The sequence below is a fragment of the Crocodylus porosus genome, unplaced genomic scaffold (assembly GCF_001723895.1).
Source record: "Crocodylus porosus isolate Cpor-Errol unplaced genomic scaffold, CroPor_comp1, whole genome shotgun sequence".
Classification (NCBI taxonomy): Eukaryota; Metazoa; Chordata; order Crocodylia; family Crocodylidae; genus Crocodylus; species Crocodylus porosus.
In genome coordinates, this window is record NW_017728886.1 from 70,002,721 (window position 1) to 70,027,514 (window position 24,794).

Below are 24,794 nucleotides of genomic sequence, written 5' to 3' on the forward strand. Positions count from 1 at the left end.
GTCATAGAAGGCCACCAGGTTGGTCTGACAGGACCTGCCTCTAATGAACACATGTTGGTTGCCCCTAAGCATACACTCCCCTGCTTGCCCCTTGCAGATGTGCACCTGGATAATTTTCTCAAAAAGCTTCCCCAGGACCAAGGTAAGACTAACAGGCCTATAATTTCCTGGGTCCTCCTTCCTCCCTTTTTGAAAATGAGGACCACATTGGCCCTTTTCCAGTCCTCTGGCACCTCGCCAGAGCACCACGAGTACTCGTAAAGCTGTGGCAGGGGTCCTGCAATGACCTCTGCTAATTCCCTCAGCACTCTGGGGTGGAGATCATCAGGACCTGCTGATTTGAACATGTCCAGTCTCACCAGAAGTTCCCTGACTAGGTCCTCTCTGACCCTGGGCCTGGCTGCACCTCCCCTGGGGATCCTGGTGGGGGGGATGACCTGGTCTGTGCTCAGAAAAATGGAGGCAAAGAAATTGTTAAATAAGTTAGCTTTGTCATCTGGTGAGACCACCAGATTTCCAAGCATGTGCTGCAGAGCCCCACGTTACCTGGAACCTTTTTACCCCCTATGTATTTAAAAAAGGATTTCTTGTTGTCCTTGATCTGGGTTGCTAGTCCCAGTTCCATCTCCATCTTCACCTTCCTAACAGTCCCCCTACAATCCCAAGCAAAGGAGGTATAGTCCTCCCCGGTGATGGCCCCTCCCTTCCATTGGGCGTATGCCTCCTTCTTAGCTTTCAGACGTTCCTGGGTGTTTTTGGTGAGCCATAGGGGCTTTTGAGCACTCTTGCCCCCTTTGATCTATGTTGGGATTGCCACTCTGTGGGCTTGGAGGATCGTCTCCTTCAGGAACAACCACTCTTCTTGGACACCCAACTCCCCACCCCTCCAGGACCTCAGTGCCTCCCTGACTAGTCTCCTTAGCTCAATGAAATCCGCCCTCCTGAAGTCCAGGGCTGCTGTCTTGCTGCAGGTCTTTGCCACCCTGCACTGGATGGTGAATTCCAATAGGCAATGATCGCTGTCACCCAGGTGATCGAGCACCCGCAGTCCCCTCACAAGGTTGACACTTGTAGCCAGGACTCGATCTAACAAGGCATTTCCCCTGGTGGGAATATGTACCTCCTGGGTTAGATGGAGTCCTGTAACATGGCTAGGAACCTACGTGTGCAGTCATACCTGGCTGACTGCTTTTCCCAGCAAATGTCCAGATAGTTTAGGTCACCCATGATGATGACTATGTCCTTTGACTTAACTGCCTCTGTGAGCTGACCTGAGAATTTCCAGTCCAGCTCTTCCCCCTGGTCAGGTGGTCTGTAGTAGACCCCCACCATTAAGTACCTTTCCCCCCGGCCCCCTTGTATTCTGACCCAGAGCACTTCAGTCTGCCCCTCCTATGTCTAAGGGTGACTGTGATCAATGAAGAATGCCTATGATGAATCAAAAGTATGTTAATACCCACATTTACAAATTCAAAGGGGTCTACACCACCCTGTGAAATTTCCAAAGGAGTCAACACCTCCACTCAAAATTTTTTTTAAGGGTCCATAAATGAAAAATGTTGAAAACCACTGACGTAGATAGCAAACTCCCTATTGCCATTGTAATCCAGATCAGTGCCAAAAGGTACCTAATATCCATCAAATCCCCAAATGAGGTAGCAACAGAGTCTTCTTGACAAATGCTTGGTGTTGACCACATGCATGTAGTTCACTACAAAACAAAGGGTGGAGGGGGGAATACTTCCTTTTCCCTAAAATCGTAATGATTAAGTCACTCACCCAGGAAATGAGACATTGGAAATCTAGAATTTCCTCATCCTGAGAGGACTCAAAACAATATCTCCCAGTTCCTTGCAAAGTGACCTAAGTTGCCCACCCCTGCAGTTGAAGCTGGCCTACTAGGCAGCTAAAAGTGAAGGAATCACAAAACTAGAAAAAGCACAAACAAGGAGGAGCCTAACGATAGGGCAGAGAGAAGGACATTCCCTGGGAAGGTAGAGAATCCTGGGTTGTTAATCCTTGTTGCCAGAGTTATTTCTGTTTTTTAACCAATAACTATCTAATTTAAAATGTACAAAGAGCTCTAAGAGCAAGCTGTGACTGTAGCTTGGTGAGCACAACCTTGGTTGGGGTAAGTGTTGGGTTTCAGTCCTTGCTTCTAGGATAATTGATGCATTTTATATTTGAATAGGTACTTCCTTAGTATTTACCTACCTTATAAGCATGCTGTGATGATTAATGCATTAAAGGCTGTGAGGCCCTCAGATACTAGAATAGTCTAAGCCAGATAGTTCCTCAGAGAGTTAGCTAATTCTAGAACTAATCATATTATTTTGTTCCTCTGGTTGAGTTCCTTTAGTTGAGATGCTCCTCCTAGTTGAGCTTTAGCTGAATGTTTTAATAAGTCATTAACTTTCCCTCCTGATCTTTTATAGTTTTAATAAACAGACAGCACACTCCTTCAAAAACTTTGCATTTTGTCATTTAATGTATCACAGTCTGGAGCTTGAAAGTGATCTTTTGAAGTGGCTAGTAGCATGCCAAGGAGATCTGAATTAATGTTGATTATACTACTTTATTAAATACTGTATCTAAGCCTTCATTAAAGCACAATATGCTTCATTTACTGAATTTCTTTCCCCCACCTATTTTTTCAATTATACCCAAACCAAGAAGAAAATCCAGTTGGCATATTAAGATCCACTAATTATGCCAAGTGTTCACAGCACCCTTATTTTCAAGATATTTTACTAGGATAGGAGGTTACATTTAAGAGAAAGAAATTGCCATGATCAATTTTCTTCCCTGTTCATGAGATTTTACAAGATTACTAAACTATCTGTTTTGTTCTGGGCTTTTGTTGCCCATCTCCCCAGTGATGTAACTTGGGGTGGGCAAGACGGGGTGTGGGCGTGCCACAATGGTGGCCTCCCCAGACAGTCTGCACCCTATTTGCAGCAGCAACCCTGCATTGCTGCTGCTGTTGCAGCAGCAGCCACATAGATACTATGTTGCTGTAGCAGCAAAACAGAGGAGGGTAGACCATGCCATGGTGGCAACAGCTAGGGACTTCTTTGAGTTTCTGGAGCAAGTAAGACTCCTGCCTCCTCCTACCCCCTGCTCTCAGTATGCAAACCCTGCTAACCACACCTCTATCTTTGTTATAGTCTTGTACTTTTTTTTCGCTTTTTATTTAGGCATCTATAAAAACAAATCTCCAACACAGGAGTAATACAAGGGAATTATATGAGGTTGAAGTCTTTGCAAAATAAATAATATACAACAACTTTTATGAATTATCACTTCTACTATCAATCTAGTATACAGCTACTAGATTGTAGTTCAATGTCTTCATCAGTGACTTAGACGAGGGGGTAAAAAGCACCCTGTTCAAATTTGCTGATGACACTAAGATGTGGGGAGAAGTGGGCACACTAGATGGGAGGAATAGGCTACAATCAGATGTAGACAGGTTACAGGGGTAGGCGGATGAGAACAGGATGAGATTCAACACTGACAAGTGCAAGGTGATGCACCTGGGGAGGACGAACCAGCAGCATACCTATAGGCTGGGGAACTCCCTTCTTGGCAGTGCAGAGGCAGAAAAGGATCTTGGAATCACTATTGATGCCAAGATGAACATGGGCCGGCAGTGTGGGGATGCAGTCAGGAAGGCCAACCATACCTTGTCATGCATCCACAGATGCATCTCAAGCAGGTCCAAGGAGGTGATCCTCCCCCTCTATGCGGCACTGGTCAGGCCGCAGTTGGAGTACTGCGTCCAGTTCTCACACTTCAAGAGGGATGTGGACAACATGGAGAGGGTCCAGAGGAGGCCACTCGCATGATCAGGGGGCAGCAGGGCAGGCCCTGCAAAGAGAAGCTACAGGACCTGAACCTGTTCAGCCTCCTGTAGAAGGCTGAGGGTTGATCTAGTGGCCTGTTACAAACTAGTCAGAGGGGACCAGCAGGCATTGGGGGAGTCCCTGTTCCCCCGAGCACTACCAGGAGTGACCAGAAATAACCGTCACAAGCTGGCAGAGGGTAGGTTCAGACTAGACATCAGGAAGCACTACTTCACTGTCAGGGCCGCTAGGATCTGGAACCAACTTCCAAGAGAAGTGGTGCTGGCTCCTGGGGGTCTTTAAGAGGAGGTTAGACGAACACCTTGCTGGGGTCGTTTGACCCCAGTACTCTTTCCTGCCATAGCAGGGGGTCGGACTTGATGATCTGCTCAGGCCCCTTCCGACCCTACCAACTATGAAACTATACAAGCACTAACGCTACAGTCTAATATAAAAAATAATATTCAATAATATTCATTAATATTCAAAGAATCTGGCTAGAGGCTAGCTTATTTACATCCTCTTTGTAGCTCAGGAGTAGTATCCCTATTTCTACAAAACATAGCTTTCTTTTGTCTTTAATAACCTACTCTGATGGGACACTTTCTCCATCACCAGGATGTTCCATGTTTTAGTATATCATATTTCCTCTGTCCACATTTGAACAATACAGTGTCTAGCAACTAACAAGAGGTTTACTTTGTCATTCTGGGTAGAGTAGACTTCTTTTGCTGGGGCATTCAGGAGGCAAACCAATAGCCCTAAAGGACTTTCATTACATTCTGTCTTTTTAATTGACATATGTGTTTTCAAAAAGACAGACTATGGAGCAGTTGCTCATCAGACACAAATGGTTGCATACACAGCAAAAAATAATAATTTGCCTTTGTATGTAGCTTTTTTATCTATGCATTTTCAAGTGCTTTATCAAAGTAAATATTATTATACCTACTTACAGAGGGAGTAATAGAGAGATTAAGTAATTTGACCAGTAACTAAAAAATGAGGTAATAAACAGAATCCAGGATGCTTATACATGTGATGGGGGGGAGGGGGGTAGTCCTCAGGATTTTATTCTGTGCCCCCTAAATTGAAACTGTGGGTTTTGAATTGAAATCCACCATTACAATGTTTCTGTCACATTACAGTAAGGGGCCTGATCCCTTTTTTTGGATGTAGTTTAGTTTGCAACAATGCAAACTCATCTAAATCCCCCCAAATTGGCACACATGCAATGTGTAATGCCATTAAGCCACACAAATGACATTTTTGTCACATGTACATTGGGACGACCATCACATGTACAAATGCCCCAGACGTCTTTATTTCCAGTTCCATACTCAATCCAGTACACTGAGCTGTCCGTGTCTAAGTCCTTTGAGGCCCCGTATCCCAGGGGCTGCACCAGTGGGAACTGCACATCCTCTGGGCTGCTCAAGTTAAACCACAGTTCCCTGGGCTACAGACACCCCTTCTTCCACTGATGCACAGAGTACCCCACACTCTGCTGCACCTCACAGGCTCAACACCCCCACTGCAAGTTGAGGACACATGAGTGCAGTTCTTCCTCCTCACTCCTAGCTGTAACATGTGTAGGTGCAAGTGTAATCCCCCCTTCCCAACTTCAATGTGTGCCCTTGCAGGCATCCACACCCACAGATGCACACAATACAGGTCCCCTCCACTGTTGCACCATGCAATCCCCTACACGCTGCCTTGTACTCACCTCAGCTCCCTACACTGCTCGCCACACTGCCTTGTCCCCTGACAAGGAGGCAGGAAGTGGGAGCTGGAGGAGGGAGGAGGAGCCCAGAGACTCAGGTGGCTGTTTCAGCCAGAGCAACTTGGCCAGGCAGGAGCACAGGGTCCATTATTCCTCACAGGCCAGATTTGGCCAGTGGGCCACCAATTGGATAGGCCTACACTAGACCAAGCCACTTCCACAGTTAATAATACCTAGCATTTTTTAAACCAACTCAAGGAATTTTCAGTTTCTTGGTTTTATTTTGTCAGCGTTTCTGGGACAGCACTGTTAACAGTCTGCATTGATAAGATTCAGTTCTGTTCTTCTAAAGGTCCTGTTGTAAAATGCCTTTTCTTAATAAAGGGTTAATCAGTTTTTGGTACTTTCCAACCAAACCAGCAAATTCTCTTTCCAATACATTCTTCTGAAAGTATAACCTACAACCTCCTCCTCTGACCAACTTCTTATTTGCAGAGTGTACTATTCCTTTCCAAAATGGAGGGGGGAAAACCCTCAAAATGCTAAACATACACTAAAAAGCCTAGTCGATATGTCACTAGGAAGAACAATTAGAAAAAGACAACAAGCCAGATTGGTAGAGATGCTACAAAAAAAACTTGTTATGATAGCAAATGGTGCAATGCTTAGGCTGACTATCATGAAGTACAGAAGCAGGGGCCAAAAACAAATTGGGAGGCACAAAGTAATTTACACTCAGATGTGACACACTGTACAGCCAATGTGCCAGGAGAGATGAATTAAGATTGAGGGGCGCCTTCTATTCCAGGGCCCAGAATGTAAGGGAGCATGAAAAAATGATGTCTGCACATCATTCAGAATCCAAAGAGACATCTCAACAAAAAGCAATGAGGAAGAACTGCTTGACACTGGCAAAAAGGAGACATATAACACAGCTGATGTTTTGTCTTGTATGTCTTTGCCACTTGGTCAGGAATATACTGTTATGAAAAAAGTTTCAAGTTATAGCCTCAAACACAGCTTGCAGCTTTATCATGGACCAACCTCCTTTCATGTATTAACTGAAAGGGCCCATTCTCATTTTGCAGTTTGGTATTACCTGTACATCCTGGTCATGGTACTTGAGTCTGAATGGGTTTGAGTAGACCTCTACATTCAATCATAACAGCATTTCAGTTTCTGCCCAAAGGTTTGCTCTTATTTTTATAAATAGATATGGCTGTCAAAAGCAGCAATCAGATAAGAGACATAGGGCAGAGCTGTCCGACTTCTAAGCAGCTGGGGAGTTGCACACCCCACAGTCTCCACTAGCAGGAACCACACACCACTTGCCTCCTCATGCTGCCTGGTGTACCTGGATACCACCCCCCATTGTAGTGCTGTACCCACTGTACTGCTGTACCTGCCCCACATCGTACTGGAGCCCCTGTGCTGAGGCCAGCTGGGGTGCAACATGTGAAGACGGCCTGCCTGCTCCCCTGTCTCCACATGCCTTGGCATGGGGGCTCTGCAGCAGAGGCCAGGGCTGCCTGCTCCCCTGTCTCAAGACACACTGCACCCCAGCCAGCCACTCCAGTGCATCTCAGCACAGGGGCAACACAGCATGTGGAGACAGGGGAGCAGGCAGCCCTGTGTTTGTCCAGGCGCACACTACTTTTGCGTGTTTTGTCCCACATTTTTTTTATTGGGGCTTTTTTTTAGCTACTGGGAAATCCTGGTAGCAAATTTTTGCTGCTGCACTGCAAATTTGCAGCACAGCGTATGGTTTAATATCCAAGGTGTGTAGTTTGTGGCGCCACAAACCACTTTTGCATGCACTTGCTCTTGTATTTGTCATTTTAGTGAAAGCTAAATTGGGACAAGAGCCCATTTAATGTAAAGCTTTTGGGTTAGCTCTCAAATACCATTGTTTAACAGCAGCTGTATGAAAAATTATGTAGCTATTCCGTGCTAAGCCCCTGCCTCATTTACCTACTTTAATCTGATAGTCTGTCTATGCTGCCCATCACACATGATAAGTATCAAACTTATGTTCAGGCCCATTGGTTTATACTTAATTTGTCCTTTTCATGAACTGGACCATTTTTTGAGACAATGAGATGGCAGGCACATGTGAAAGGAAAGATCACTCTATATCTATGGACCTACTAAATTCACAGCGGAAGTGGGCTGCGTGGCAGCTCCTTTAATCTTTCCCCTGCACATTTCCCATCTCCACCCCCCTGCCAATTGGCAGAGGGACCCCACTGGTCGCTCCTGATCAACAGGGAGGTGAAAACTGTAGTTTCAAATATGGCACCATTTTTGCCTCCCAGCTGGTCAGAAGGGCCACCGGTGCCCCTCAGCCAATCAGCAACAGGGTAGAGGAGCACAGGGGAAATGAGGGAGGAACACAGGAGAACCTGTAAGATTAAAGGAGATGCCGCACAGCCCACTTCAGCCATGAATTTGGTAGGTCCTTTGCATACCTATAAAATATTTTCTGTTTCTTCCAGGAATGCCTTCCAGCAGACCTGGATAATAAAGACTCTGTTGTCAGCTTCGACCAGATTGTTTCTGGTGACTTATAGTCTAGTGAAATTCTTCATAGCTCATTATCAATCCTCTACGGCATTTAGTTCCTTAATTTTTTTAATGTATTAAATCAAAACACATTGGTTTAATATATTTTGTATTCAGAATGTACTCAATTGCTGGATTTTTTAATTCAAGGACATAACCAATTAAAAGGAATTTAATTAGCATGATTCTTCAAAGAAGCAGAATAGAAAAACATTGAAATTACAAAACATAATTATATAAGCTTGTCTCTAAACATAGGGTCAAACATAAAACAATGTCTGCTGTTTTTTCATGATGACGCATTGCTAAAAAAAAGTACATTAGCAACTCCCCAAGCAAACTGATTCAGTACTTATAAGACAGTACTAAATACAAACATGTTTAGCACACAGAGAGGTATGTTTTTCATGTCACTTGAGCTGTCACATAATTCTGTATTTCCAAATCTAAGCAGTGTGCATCACATACCACTTATTTTGACATGTATTGTTTTGTTACTGTACTGTATTTGTCATGCTCCAAGAAGGGTGCCTCCTATTTCAAACTACCCAGAGCTATTATGCTTTTTGTTCAAAAGAAAGCAATTCTTGCCACTTTAAAATTACAATTCTCTGTCCATCTCTATTCTCATAGGGACTATATTACTATTACTGTTACTATATGCATCTTCATTATATAGAATACAGCCCACCCTCAAAAAACCTGACCTAGTCCTAACAATGTTCAGGATCTGCTTACCATTTAGGGCTTATATGAAACAACTTTCATAGACTGTAAGGCCAGAAGGGAGCTCAGAAGATCATCAGGTCCAGCCCCCTGCACCAAGCAGGAAAGACAACTAGGGGTCAAGTGACTGTCTAGTCTCCTCTTGAAGATTTACTGTGCACCCTGAATGTGAACAAGTTTTTTCTAGTGTTGAGCCTGAATTGGCTCTTCCAGGCATTTGTGGCCATTACTCCTAGTTTTCCCCTTGGGTGCCCTGGTGAACAGCTGCTTACCGAGCCCTTGATGTACTCCCCTCATGTAGTAGTAAGCTGTTACCAGGTCCCCTTTCAGCCTTCTTTTCCCCAGGCTGAAGAGTCGCAGATCCCTCAGCCTTTCCTTGTATGGCTTGCCTTTTAAGACTCTGATCATATGGGAGGCTCTTCTTTGGAGTCTCTCAACCTTGTCCATATCCTTGTTAAAGTGTGGTGCCCAGAACTGGATGCAGTACTCCAGCTGCAGTCTCACCAGTGCTGAGTAGAGCAGAAGAATCACCTCCTTGGTTTTGCTGGGTTGATGCATGCCAGAGTATTACTTGCCCTACTGGCTACAGCATTGCACTGCCGGCTCACATTCATATTGTGGTCTATTATTACCCCCAGGTCCCTTTAATTCATGATGCTAGTCAGTTTGGTGCCGCCAAGCGTATAGGTGTGTTAGGCGTTGCTTGTCCTGAGGTGTAGCACTTTACATTTCTTGATGTTGAACTTCTTCAGATCTGATCCACCAACTTGCTAGCCTGTCTAGGTCTGCCTGTAACTGTAGCCTATCTTCAAGCATGACCACGCTCCCCCATAACTTAGTGTCATCTGCAAACTTGTCCAGTGAGCTCTTCACCCCCACATCTAAATTGTTAATAAAAATGTTGAAAAGTACTGGACCGAGCACCGACCCATGCGGGATACTGCTGCCCACTTCTCACCACAATGACACAGATCTGTTCACTACAACTCTTTGGGTCCTATCCTGCAGCCAATTTCTCACCCAGCTGACTGTCTTGGCATTAAGTCCACAATCCTCCAATTTTCTCACAAGGACATTGTGGGATACTAGATCAAAGGCCTTTTGGAAGTCAAGGTATACAATGTCAACCAACTTGATAAGTCCTTCAAGTTCTTTGTAGACAAGTTTCCATATTAAAAAACCCACTAATCACAAGTGGCATTAACTGGCTCTGCTAAAAGTAGCATCCAGTTCTTTCATCTCTTTACAAGCCTTATTAACATTCATACATGATCACAGTGTTTTAAGGAGTTTAATGGTTTACACTGTCCTTTTACATAATACTTGAGTTTGAGTGTACATTTTCAATACAAGGAAATCAGTCCCTGCTTGCTCGTCTGACTGAAAACAAGGTTGGATCACTATTGCAATAATTTCTGGTGTACAATAGAAGAGCTGACAAGTTATATCTGTGTGAAACTCCAAGTAAATGGAATTCCATTCTGCTGCCTCCTTCTAAAGAGTCATGTAGGAGAGGTAGAAAGAGAACCTTAGTACAAGTACAAATTGCTTCTAAACTAGTAACAGTGGCTGCTTGCAGAGGTGAAAAAAAGGCACTTTAAGCTCGGCATGCCCCCCACCAAGTGCAGTGTATGCCAAAAAGAGGCATTGCTTTAGTTTGACCCAGCTTACCCAACATCTCTACAGATCAGGTGCTTCAGCAGGGCTTTTGGCACTTTTATCTAATAGCTGATTGAATCAGCTATTAGGCCATACATATATGAAATGAGAGGTATGTGTGCATGACACTTTAAAGCCGGCTAAATGCTTTTGCACCACTTTAATGGTGTTGGTATTTGAACACCTCGGCAGCATATTGTGCATTAATTCCAGCCACTGTAGGAAATTCAGCAGCGTAATGTGCCTTAAATGACTTGGGGTGCAGCACACTAAAATTCCTCTGAGGAGTTTTAGTTTGCTGCCCCTACAGCTGCGGAGCAAAGCACCGGGCTCCGTGCAGCTCCATGGCTCTGCAGGAAGCCTGACAGCAGCCGAAAAGCAGGCTCTACCCAAGAAAAGTGGCGAGTCTGATCTTTTTTCCATCCCCTGCTGGAGCCTGCCTGCCTACCTGAGCTGTGCAGGGGCCTGGTGCTTCCCTCCGTGGCTGCAGTGACCCCCAGGACCGCCTGAGCCAGGTGCCTGCAGGCAGGTGCCACCTGGTGGGGCACCGCTGCTGCAGAGGGAAGCATTACCACCACCACCCTCCCTGCAACTCAGGGACCACTGTACCCACCAGCAGCTCACCCTGCCTTCCCCACCAGAGAGGCAGGTAAGTCAGCAGGGTTTAATCAGCCCTTAACTGAAGCAGTGTTTTTTAAAAACCACCGCTTATTTAGGGCTCCTGTTTTGTCTACACATGCCCTTAGATAAAAGTGCCAAACACCCCGCTGAAGCACCCAATCTATACAGACACTGTGGAGCTGGGTTGGACTAACGTGCTTTCCTCTTCTGATCAAGAGACTTTTTTGTTTTTGGTTTTGGTTTTTTTTCCACATTTGCAAGGATTTTTAACTCCCCCAAACGGAGACCACAGGAATCACACAGACAATTCTTCAATGTAAAAGTTCCAGTCATAACATCCACCCAAGTTCCATTTGACAGAAAAGTAAAAAGGAGAGAAAGAAAAGAGGTATGGTAGCTAAGATGTCATTGCACCTCAGATTGTCCTGGGGATTGCTGGGCGCTGGTTTGTTCCCAAACAAACTAGAACAGCCTCAGAGCTGGTCTAACATCTGACCAACTGCAATAGCCACTAACAGACTGTTTGAGTAGCTGGGGATTTTGAAAGCATTAGTTCTTCAGCAACATCCCTTGACCCTACCACAACTTGACATTCCTTCCATACCAGAGGAGCTGGAGACAGATCGGATGGAACCAGTTACACCAAACAATATACTACTAAGACTCTTTTATGTTTAGCGTATTCTTACAGAGTCAGCTAAGCCAGTTTTGTATGTGCTCAGCCCATACAAACTAGCAAAGAGCGGATACACTAGAGACCAGGATATGGACCTGAATATTTACCATTTAAAAATCCTCTTGCAGGGACTCACTCCTAGATGCCATGCTTGATTTGGTGCTCTCGGAAAATAAATCCAAACTCCCATTACTGCTGCAATGGGAAATCACAAAGTGGCAATAGGAATTGGGTTCAACAGCAGCTATTTGGCTCTGATCAAGCAGGCCTGACTGGAGCAAGCACATGAGTTACCACATCTACATTCAATCCCTGACTAATGTGACCAACTTAGTTCTCCGCAACCATATTGGCTGCTCACCCCTTTTAAAGCCACCTGCAGCCTCAGGCTGCAGGCACACTGTGACACAACCTCAATCTGTCTGGCAAACCTTGTGTTTACAGTTCGTCTTGGTTCTCCTTTGGCTTTGACCCCAATCTTGGTTCTTCCCTGAAACTCGCTGCTGGCTCTGTTCTCTCTGGTTTATCTGGCATCCTGACTTGGCTTGGCTTCCTTGACCCTGATCTCAGATTCTCCCTGGAACTTGGCACCAGTTCTGTGACCCCTGGCTCCTGACCTCAGCTTGTGTGTCACAGACTACATCTCTTGGATCACTCATCTCAGAACCCCTGGAACTGGGTCCCATGCTCTTTGCTCCAACTCAGACCCTGACCTGACACTGGTAACCTGTACCCCTACCCTGCTGAGCACCTAGTTACCTCCCAGGGACTATCCACAGGCCCAGCCACCTATATCGCTAAACCCATGCAAGCTGTAAGTTGGTTCCCTATCATATTCATTGGTACAACTAGAAGTTCCCACAATGAATCAATGCTAGCAGTTAATTTATTTGATGTATGCATACCGACAGTCCCACAGCAGATACTGGAACACCAGATTCTCGGGATAGGGGTTCAAAATTCAGAACCCCTTCTTGAACAAGAACTTCTCAAAGGCATGCAGACCAACACATGATAAAAAAAATTAGGCTGACATGAATGAAAGACCAGAGACCTAAAAAAGATGCTATAATTGACACAGACATTTATGCTGGTTATAAAAGAAACTCAGGCAGTAACCATGTCAAACACTCATATAACCAGAAATTTTGTAAGTGAGAAGAGCTAACATAGGCAGCATCAAATTAGATGGCAGAACTTACAACATGCAGTATTTAAAGCCTGCTTATTTTGATATTTATTCAAAGTTTGTTTCAAATTTCTTGTGACAAGTAAACTGGTTTATTTACAGTAGTTGAAGGAGGCAATTTACATTAGTGGGAATAAGAGCCCGTGAAAGTTCCCAAGAGAAGTAAACCAACTCCTGATCTTAGGAAAGTTGGGCTCTGAGAAGAGGCAACACTGGGTCACAAGTGAGGGAACAGCTGGGTCTACCTCAAAAAGCACAGCAGCTCAACTAAGGCAATGTGGGAATGTCAGGGGCACTTGGAAAATTCAGGATTCCACTTAGTGTTACTGTAAACACCTTTCATTAATAATAGGGAAGTAAGTTAAACAAATCTTGTTACTCCTCTGTGAAATATGAAACACTATAACCAGAAGGAAATATGACTACAGCCTGCTTACCACCAAACAACTTTGAGGTAAATAGATTATTCCAACTTCTCTCTCAGCCTTACCTGCATATAAAATGAACTGTTCCAAACAGGAAATTTTACCTTCAACTCTCCTATGAAATATGAACTTACATTTCTACCCAGGAGAACTTTTATAATATTTTCTTCTATGCCTGAATAAGGGTGTTTGTGCCCAAAATCTTGCAATTAAATTGTTTTTTTCTTGCAAAAATCTAGTTGGTCTAATAAAAGATATCACCTACCGTAACTCTGATTCCACAAATCTTAGTAAGCATTCTACTTTAGGGAATGATGGCGACAAACAGTTCACGGACACTCAAACACAGAAATATGATACTAATACTAGCAAGATTAATAGTTCTTTGACTACCGCATTTTCGCGCATATAGTCCATGGGCTATACACGTTTTTAGAAACTTGACGGATGGGTGTGGGCTATACAAGGGTGCAGGCTATGCACAGTGTTTAGAACAGCATAGCCCATCCCCGCCCGTCCCCAGCTGTGGGCTCCAGCTCTGGCTCCAGTGGCCATGCCCAGTAGAGCCCGCGCTTGCTGCCATGTCTCGGGGGAGAGGCTGCAGGTGGGTGGTGAGAGCGCGGCTGGCAGCGGCAGGGAGCAGGGCTCACAGCTCCTCATCCCTCCCCCGCCGCAGAGCAGCTCCAGCGGCTGTGCCCCGCAAAGTGCAGCTGGCGGCAGCGGTGGGGAGCAGGGCTCGCAGCTCGCAGCTCCTCATCCCTCCCCTCCCCTGCAGAGCCCATAAGCCCAGCGGAGCCTGCACTTGCAGCCATGTCTCGGGGTGCGGGGAATACATGGACTATTTTACGAAAATACAATTTAGCACGGGTTATACATGGGTGCATGTTATATCAGTGTGCAGGCTATATGCATGAAAATACGTTAATTCTCGATTCTAGCTTTTCTAGTAATATTATCAACAATCCTTAATTTAAGTGAAAATCAATCTACTTGCATATTGATTCTTACAAGCTGAAAACTGTCTTCTTTTTATATTTTATTCTTTAGCTTTGATTTACATTGAAACCTGTTCACTTCTGTTCAAAATATAACAGCTTTGGATAATGGGTATATTTGTTATTTGTGATGTATAGCATGTCATGAAATTAAAAAAAAATCTCTTAGTACTATAGATTGGAAGTATTTGCTTCTGTTAGAAAGTAGTTGATATTCATGTAGTATTCTCAATTATACAGACTGTTTATATTTTGAATTGAACCTTTTTGGACAGAATACACTCTTTATTGCATTTGCTAGAGAGACTAAAATACTAATCAGCAAGGCAGCAATAATAATCCTGAAATACAGATCTCATGATCAGTATTGTAATAATACAAGATGGTTTTGCACTGTGGCTTGTCCATAGATTGTCAAAATAACCAGCAGTTTATTGGCAGACTGAATAATGTATTAACTAAGGCAAACTTTAGAGTTATCAGTCACACATTTACTGTATTTACTGAAAATCATAAAGCTGAGGCAACTCAGAAGAGCACTATTTCTAATCCATCAAATAATGAATTCCTAGATAGACCCATGCAATGGACTGGCATAACAAGTTCTACTAAACATCTTAACACCAATCAGAGTAATTGGTTGTTAAAGCACACTCACAGAATCATAAAATTGGAAGGGACCCTAAGCACTAATCTAATCCAATATCCAACATAGATGCAAGATTTGCTTTTCCTGTGCCATCCTGGGTAGATGCCTACTCTTCAAACCTCCAGTAAAGGATATTCCAGAATTACCCTAGACAAAAATTGTTCCATTGTTATATTAATCTTACAGTTTTGAAGTTTTGATACTATTTGTAAATATGTCACAAGGCAAATAAATACGATTAATATAAATCAGAGTGGCTAACCTCAGGTAACTAATTCAAATCAAAATAGCAGTGAAGATGAGGTAACTTGGGAATTAACTTGAGTTAGTGCCTTGAGTTCAAGGCTATAGGAAAGCATGGAGTTGAATTCAAGTACTTGACCTAAATTAAAATCCAAGTTACTGTGTCTTCGCTGTATTTTAACCTGAGTTGTCCCCCTCTTTTGTGGTGCATGCTTATTTTAAATGAAAAACCAAAAGATGTGTCTTTTTCTTCCTAACGTTGGGGATATCAAAGAGCATAAAAAACACATTCCAATATGATCATTACACACAAATGCCCACTGATGAGCATAAATAAAACTTGTGAAATACCTTTTGGAAAGTGAGTTGTGTGTGTATAATGCAACTGAAATATTAGTCCAAGCAGCAGTTAAGCAAAACTAAGCTTCATTGATCACATTTTGCACCATTTGAAAGCTTATATATTTCTGTCAAAGAAAAACAACACGACAGAAATCATTGCACTTCAAGGTTCTCAAATTGTTTTGCTCTTACCAGGAATACAGAATAGTTCCCACAACCGATGTGAGTTTGCTGTTTTCTTGTTTCTGTTTTGCAAGACCAAAGTCAGCTACAATAAAGACAAAAATAAGATTTATAAGTCATCAATATCTCCTTGGGAGATGCACACTCCTTAAATCTTGCCTTTTTAGGTGACAATTAATATAGGTTCACAACAGCTGGAAAGTTTTTTTTTTCTCTTTTACACTTTGCAGCAATGTACCATACCATCTGCTTATCTTCCACACTTATCTCCCCACTAATTAATGACACACATTTTAATCAGACCTATCAGATTTAAAAAGTAATATAAAAAGGTTTCTGGTGGCTGCTGATATAAGACATAATGCCAATTTCCATTTTTCAGATTTCAATCAATATTTTATTATTATAACTTGAAATATATCTCTGATATTTTTTAAAGAACCACCTAAAACAACAGTGGGTAAATGCCTAACTAACAGAGAAAAATAAGGTAATGATGAAAGAAATTAAATAGCAACTCTTACTTTATTCTAAGTGCTGGTAAATATAGAACTTACCAGCAACTGAAGGAGAGAATTTCTAAGAAATCTGGGACCATACATTATGATTGATTTCTTAATAAGTCACTTCAAAAGATTTTATTTGTTGATAAATAATGAAGAATTTTTAGACATATCACCTAACAAAAAGTTTAGATTAAATTTTGGCATAATTATACAAATATAACTACCCACTGTGATCACATTCATATTTTCATAGAACAATAAAAATATAGGTCTGGAGGGGACCTCCAAAGGTCATCTAGTCCAATTCCCTACCCTAAGTAGGGTCATCTCTGTCCAAACCATCCTAGACAAATATTTGTCTAACTTGTACCTATGAACTTCCAAGGACAAAAATTCTACAACCTTTTTAAAAGTAATCTGTTCCAGTGCCTAACCACCTTAAAAGTTAGAGCGTTCTTTCTAATATCTAACATAAATCTCTCTCATTACTATTTAAGGCCATTACTTCTTGTCTTGCCTCTGTAGACACAGAGAGTAATTGATTGCCATCATCTTCATAAAACACCATTTTTTTGTATTTAAAGACTTACAAGCCCCCTCCCCTGTTTTCCCTTCTTCAGCCTGACTGGTAATTGGAAATCCAGCTTTTTCAGCAGTTCTAGAATTTGCAGTCTCAAATAATTTGCAGTCTCATTAGTCAAAGTCTTAGCAATAACTTGATCGAATAGCTCGTGTAAGACTGACATTACGCTTACGACATGAATAACCAGTTAATCACATCTTACATTGTAACTTGGTCACAGGCTAAAGCAATTAAGGGTGTTATAAAACAAAGAATAAGCCACAGAGTTATTCCAGACAAAATGTGTAATAACTTTGTGGCTGGTTCTTATCATGTCACTAACTGAATATGTGGCCAGGTGCTCCCCTGTGGCTGGAGGCCTCATTAGTTGATCCTTCCCAGATGTGGGGATGCACCGTATACTTCTGTGGAGGATCAGATGATTGGGCTCCCAGCTGCTGGGAGCTTGCTACTTGATGGTGAAGGGGGAGCCCGGGATCACAATCCCATCCCCCCCCGCACCAACAATAAGGCACAATGGGATCTGATGCATGATTCCACAATCATACTTCTTGCCATGCATGTGTGGCATGGCAGGCAGCATGACTGTGTGCATAGGTGACACCACCTGGTTCAGCTCCAGCCTGCAAGAGCTGTTTGCAAGCAGGGTGGGAAACCCCAGCCCTGCCCAGGAGGGGAAGGGAAAGGGGGAGGGGGAAGGGTGGGGGCTGAGCTCGGCTCAGCTCAGCCTCACTCTTCACTCCTGGAGCCTGTGAGGTAAGTGGAGCTTGCTGGGGGCCCTCTGGCAGGGCTGAGGGGTTGTGGATCATGGCTGGGGGCACTGGAAGGGCTGGGGGGGAGCCAGGAGTTGGCCCCACCTCCATCCAAGCAGGCATCAGCAGTGGGGGAGCTGGCTCCATGCTGCTTCTGCTGCAGCTGCCTGCTGTTGGGGACAGGGAGCTGCAGACTTGGGTCCCTGGCCCCATAGCCCTGGCAGCTGGGAGCCCCTCTGGCAGAGCTGAGGGCCAGGAGCTGTGGGTGGGGAGCAAGAGGCATGAGTAGGGTTGGGAGGCTGTTGTGGAGGTGAGTGAGGGGCACCAGCAGGGCTGGGGGAAGCACTGGGGGGGCAGTGAGGGCACCAGTGGGACTGTGGGAGGCTTTTAATTTTAATAATGGATTTGTGGGGTTTTAATCAGAGAATTTACGATTTTTGTATCAGAGAACTTGTAATATTTTTTAACAGAGAAAACGAGGATTCCTGATGATTAGACTAGATTTTTAGTCATATTATTATTATTTTAGAAAAGCTGAACCAAAGATTGCAAACAAACTTGATTTCTTCATTCAGTTATATTGCTAGCAAGCATGAGTAAAATGGTTCTACCCTGTGGAAAGCTGTTAAATATTACTCTCTCTCAGACCTGGGAGGAGTGGGCCACATCTGGGAACAAAAAGGTGTTCCTTCCAGTGCCCTGCTGCCAGATGTCTAGCTCCAAGATCACATCTCTTAGCAGAAAAAGCTTCAAAGTAGACCATGTGCTTATTGTGACTCATGTTTCATCACCTCAGTAATCTGCTCTCTGTACTACCCCTGTCTAGATGGAAAACCCACTTTCCTAATAGTTGTACCTCTATTTGCCTGCAAAATGCTCTTTCTACATAACCTTGACCTCCTACAGCTACATCCAACCAGAACAATAATAATCAATAAGGTGAAGAACATAAGGCAGGACCTAGATTCTACAGCTCACTCCCTGAAAAAGCAGAGTAAACATAGTTTCAGTTTCATGTCCCTTAGCAATTTTTTTTTTATATAAGTTTGAAGGAGAAATGAAGTGTCGGTGTGTAAACTATTCCCATGAGAAAATGATCTTGAAGCTTCAATGAAGCCAGTGGAAGAAACTATCTACCTGTTTGAAAAGGAAGAAAAGGACCGGTCCTATTTATTCAAGACTCTGGAAAGACTATTTATTCAACAGGAAATATATTTTTGGAATTAAAATAATTTTCAAGTTAATCTACAGAGCTTTGTTTTTATAAATATTCACTATACATTACACTCAGATATAACAACTTGCTATGCTCTCACAATACATGACACCATGTAAGATGAGCAGAACAGTATGTATACTTGTGTCTAGTAGATATTTTTTGTAAAACAAGCTTTCTATGGTAATAGTTTGTTAGTGCTTTGTGTATCTGAAACCTAAATAAGTGGTAGTTAATTTATTTAATGGCAGGAAACTTGGCATGCTTCTACAAAAACAAAGTTATTTTTAACATTATTTAGAGACTAAAAAAAAGTGCTAATAAGCTTTGAACCATTGGAAGGACTTTTACATGTTATGAATAGACTTGCAACTTCTGTAGTAATATCTTACCCAATATAGGCATCTTCCTCTAAGGTACTACGATATATGAATAAATGTCATACCATGAACAGTTACCCTTAGTTTCTCCCTTTATTAGTGTATATATTTTTTGAATCAAGGAAACTCAGTAATATTTTAATGTTATAAAATAATCAAAACAATGAATGAAGTTGGAAACCAAATAACCATGTAACCAATAGCACTCAAATAGAGAGGAAGAATTACAATGATATTAGCTAAAGCAGAATCTTTTGTAGTCTAGGACTGCTTCCTGCATCTGTGAAATGGTGGTTTTCTGTATGTTTACATTATTTTCAGTGGAGCATAGAAAGTGTTAAAAACGTCCACAAAATAAAACAGCTTCAGAAAGTAGCATGTCCATTAGATATTACAAAGAAGCAGTTAGCAAGAAAAGGTTATGAGGAAAACAACCCAGGAACACTAGAATAAACATATTAATTCTTATAAAGTGACTTCTTAAATATTCATACTTACATGAAAAAATATTTAATTCTAAGCAATTATATTATGGGCATGTTTAGGTTAGCTACTGTCTTTTAATTGTACAGATGACCTTTTTTTTGTCTTTTTGTTACCTAGAGACTTTATCTAGTGAACTAATTCTGTATATTAAAAAGATGTAAAAATTGAGATTCTGGTTGCAATATTTTTATCATACAGCCATCTCTATATAGCTAAACATTTCTCAAGATAAGTTTATTTCATAATGAAATGACTACTGTGTGAGATAACCTAAAATCTATGAAAAGCATTGCTACTTTCACAAGGAAGTTGAGAGGGAACAAACTGAATTATCAAATCCATCATGAGCATTTCCATTCAGTGAAACTCATTAGAATGCATTTCAGTTCTATTCAGGTTAAAATAATTATTTAATCCATTCCTGAACCCTTACTGCTCTTCATTCACGTGGGACTAGGATGCCTTTTTCATGGTCCCAGTTGTGAGAAAAGAAGGCTATTTTCCACCTGGTCCTCCTTATCTAGTTTTCAAATAGGATATAGCAAGATATGGAGCATATATAAAGCTGGATAATAGCAATGAGAACAAAAGCAATGTACCGAGTGCTCCTCTGCAAGGTCAATGATCAAGATCATCAGACCACTTATCACTAAGAACTTAATTCATGAAAAAAATTAGGGAGAAAAGATATATAAGCTGGTCCCTTTCCCTTAGAAAAGCTGAAATGGACTATATCCTCTAATGAGACTAAGAAAACACTGAGGGTAAGGTCAAGAGAAGTAGAAAACATGAGCCAGCCACCTTCTGAAGACTTCTAAGGTCTGTAACCCCTCTCTTTTTCACACACGAACAGGAGGCAGCTCATGTGAAGGATGGTATGGAGAGAAAACAGGAAAGTACAAGTGGAAAGAGTACAGGAAACAGCAGCCTGGTGTAGATACTCTTTGGAGGTTGAATCTAATCCAAATAACAGACCTCCTAGAATCTATCCTGTCTGTGTTATTTACCCATCACAAAAAAAACACACTTATGAAGTGTTTTCAGTTTGTTTTAGAGACATTTCTGACAATGGACTCACTGGTAAATGACTGGCTAGGCCTCAATACTGCAGAAAAGAACCTGGGTTATAGCAGACCATAACCTAAGAATAAGTCAAAAGTGTGTTCTTCTTGCAATAAAAAACCCCAATAACATATGTGCTTGTATTAGCAGCAATATTACCTACAAGTTAAGGAAAGTGATTCTTCCACTTCATATGGCACTGCTGAGGTATTATGCCATCTGAAGTGGCATATTATCCCAACTAAAAATAATACCTGGAGTATTATGTTTAGTTTTGTACACCATAGGTCAAGAAAGATGCATGAAAATTGGAAAGAATCCAGAAAAAAGAAGCAAAGGTGACTAGCGGTCTAGATGGTTATAAACATGATGGCGACTGTTACCTTTGGCTACAAGGGACAAGACAAAGGCTACAGTTAATCCCCGCTTAGTGCTCTTATTTGGTTCTCCCAAGGGTGCTGAGGGAGTAGACCAATGTGATTGTAGAGCCACTGGCCATTATCTTTGAAAATTTGTGGCACATGGGAGAGGTCCCAGATTATTCATAAAAGGTAAATGTAGTGCCCATCTTTAAGAAAATTAAGGAGGATCCAGGGAACAACAGACCAGTCAACCTTACCTCAGTCCCTGGAAAAATCATGGTGCAGGTCCTCAATGAATCCATTTCCATGCACTTGGAGGAGAAGAAGGTGATTGGGAACAGACAGCATGGATTCGCTAAGGGCAAGTTATGCCTGACCAACCTGATTGCCTTCTATGATGAGATGACTGGCTCTGTGGATGTGGGAAGAACAGTGGACATGACACACCTTGACTTTTGCAAGGCTTTTGCTATGGTATCCCACAACATTCTTGCAAGCAAGCTAAGGAAGTATGGGTAGGTTGAATGAAGTGTAAGGTGGACAGCAAACTGGCTCGATCATCGGGCTCAGAGCGTAGTAATAAATGGTTCAATGTCTAGCTGGCAGCTGGAATCTAGTGGAGTACCCCAAGGGTTGGTCATGGGGCCGACTTTGTGTAAATCTTCATCAATAACCTGCAAAATAGGATGGAGTGCAACCTCAGAAAGTTTGCAGGTGACACCAAGTTGGGGTGGGGGGGAGGGTAGTAGATACACTGAAGAGTAGGGCTAGGATTCAGAGAAATCTAGAAAAATTGGAAGATTGAACCAAAAGAAATCTAATGAGTTTCAATAAGGAAAGTGCAAAGTCTTGCACTTAGGATGGAAAAATTCCATGCACAGGTATGGGCTAGGGACCTGTCGGCTAAGCTCTGCCACAAAGAAAGTGATGGTTACAGTAGGCAATAAGCTGAATATGAGCTAACAGTGTGCCCGTGTTGCCAAGAAGGTTAATAGCACACTGAGCTGCCGTAGTAGGAGAATTGCCAGGAGATTGAGGGAAGTGATTCTCCCCTCTATTTGGCACTAGTGGGGCCACATCTGGAGTAGTGTGTCCAGTTTTGGGTTCCCCACTACAGAAAGGATGTGGACAAATAGGATAGAGTCCAGCAGAAGGCAATGAAATTATTAGGGGGCTGAAGCACATGACTTATGAGGAGATGTGGAAGAAACTGAGTTTATTTAGTCTGGAGAAGAGAAGACTGAGAGGGGATTTGATAGCAGCCTTCTACTATGAAGGGAGCTAGACTGTTCTTAGTAGTGGTGAATGACAGAACAAGGAGCAATGGCTTCAAGTCATGGCATAGGAAGCTTAGGTTAGATATTAGGAAAAACTTTTTCACTAAGAGGGTAGTAAAGTAGTGGAACAGGTTACCCAAAAAAACCTGTGGAATCTCCATCCTTGGAGTTTTTTAAGACTCAGCTAGACAGCCATGACTGGGATTATATAGTTGGCAATCATCTTATTTTGAGTAGAGGGTTGGACTACATGACCTCCTGAGGTCTCTTCCAACCCAAATTTTCTATGATTCTATTATTCTACAATTATATGTCTATATTTCTACTGCAACAGATTCACTAAATTGTATTGGTGAATACAGAACTGGTCTACACAAATATCTTAGAATTATATTCTAAGAATATACCATTATAAAAAACATATCCATAAAAACCATGCATCATAAGTATCATTGGCATACATCTTAAATATCTAGGTCCTGTAGCTACCTGAATAGAGCAAACTTTCAGTTTTTAATTCTTTCGCTCTTTTCCACAGAATTGATCTTATGCATTACACTAAGCATAAGTGAGTGTTTTCAGTATTAGAGTTGTGTATCTCTATAGCGCCTGGCTCAATAAGACCTGACTCAGTCTGAAATCTTTGAGTGCTGCAGTAGTACAAATAATAAATAATAAAAATAGGTCTTTTGCTATAATTTGATATGAAATATCTAATTTTTTAACAAAGAACATGTACTGATTGGCATTTCATTAATGAATGAAACTGGGACATAAGGATATTGACCCATTATTATACAGTTATATTATTTCATTGTTATTCCTCCCTAATTTTTTTAGAATATAAAAATCACTCTTTTTCTGTTCTCCATAGTCTGACCAGCCCCCAAATCCTGACATTAATACTGTAAATTATTTAGTAAAATATTTTTCAATGACAATTCATAAACCTGATTCATTATCTCCTACAAAACACTTTATTTCCAAGCATAATGCTTATTATCATGAGTAGTACTATCAACTTCAGTAGGTATAATTCATATCAGCAAGTTTTATGATAAAGGCAGATGCTAGCAAGATTAGGCCCTATAAAAAAACAGAAACCTATACTCTCAGGACCAAACTATTAAGGGTTAAGTGAGAAGGACCATAAAGGGAGACCATTTTAATTGTACTAACCATAAAAGCACATCGTGAAATTAAGCTTTACCTGAACATTTTAACACCATTACTACCACACCTTAGAGAATATATCATTCTTTTCATTTAGAGCAGTGGTGCCCAACCTTTTCACTCTGTGGGCTGGATGGGCAGTACCAGGTCTGTCCACAGGCTGGATCCAGCTGGCAGGCTCAACCTGGCACATGGGGCCAGTGTGATCTAGCCACAGCTGGTGCACAGCCTGATACTGATCCAACCACCCAGGGGAATAGGGAGAGGCCCAATCACAATCTTGATGTGTGGGGGGTGGGGGTGGAAACAGGACATCCCTGAAGCTGGAGGGAGCAGGGAACAACCAGCCCCAATCCCGACGTGTAGGGAACTAGGGTATCCCCAACACAGACTCACGAGTGGGGTGGCAGGGAGTAACTTGCCCTGATCCTAATGCAAGGGGGGGATGGGAGGAGGCTGAGTGGCTGTAGTTGATATTGGCTCCAATAAATGCCTGTGCTGCTTGCAGCCACAGCGCAGCACATAGGCAGCAAGGACCACAGGTAGCAGTGTGGAGAGCTGCCTCCAGCTGCTAAATCCAATGTGGTGGAAGGGGAGGGGAAAGGGAAAGGGACTGGGGGGCAGATTAATGCCCCCTGTGGTGAGGGGGGCAGCTGTAGGCACTGCCAAGGTGGGGGAGGAGGCAGAGCCATGGCTCATGGGGGGGATGGCTCTCACTGTTGCTTGCACCCCGGGAGGGTGGGGGTGTGGGGCATGAGCCCCAAGATCTGTGCTGGGTGGGGCAGGGGGCTGCAGCCAGGGCTGCATGGAGCTCTTCCTGGCAGGGGCTGGGCTCAGAACAGGCACTGGCAGTGCTGGGAGGATGCTGCATCCACCCCAAATTTTGCCTCTGCTTCCCTCCCAGCACTGCCACCACCAGCTCCCTGGCACAGCCCTGACTCAACACCCCACCTCAACCCACATGCCAGGAAGAGCTGGGGCTGCACTGAGCAGCTGGTGGTGCTGGGAGCAGAGTGGCAGTGAAATTTGGGGTGGATGTAGCATCATCCCAGCACTGCCAGCACCCACTCCGAGCCCAGCCCCCACTGAGAAAACCCCCGCACAGCCCCAGTTGCAGCCCACCCCACCCCATGCAGAACTGTGCCTTCCTGGGATGCAA

General features: G+C 42.9%; 1 protein-coding gene across 1 annotated transcript in view; it reads right to left on the bottom strand.

Moving 5' to 3' along the window:
- NEK10 (NIMA related kinase 10) overlaps positions 1 to 24,794 on the bottom strand; it is a 196,387-nt gene that overhangs the window by 106,012 nt on the left and 65,581 nt on the right. Inside the window, exon 23 of the mRNA XM_019536158.1 lies at positions 15,848 to 15,923. Within this exon, the coding sequence (XP_019391703.1) occupies positions 15,848 to 15,923 (76 nt within the window). The remainder of the gene's footprint in view (positions 1 to 15,847; positions 15,924 to 24,794) is intronic.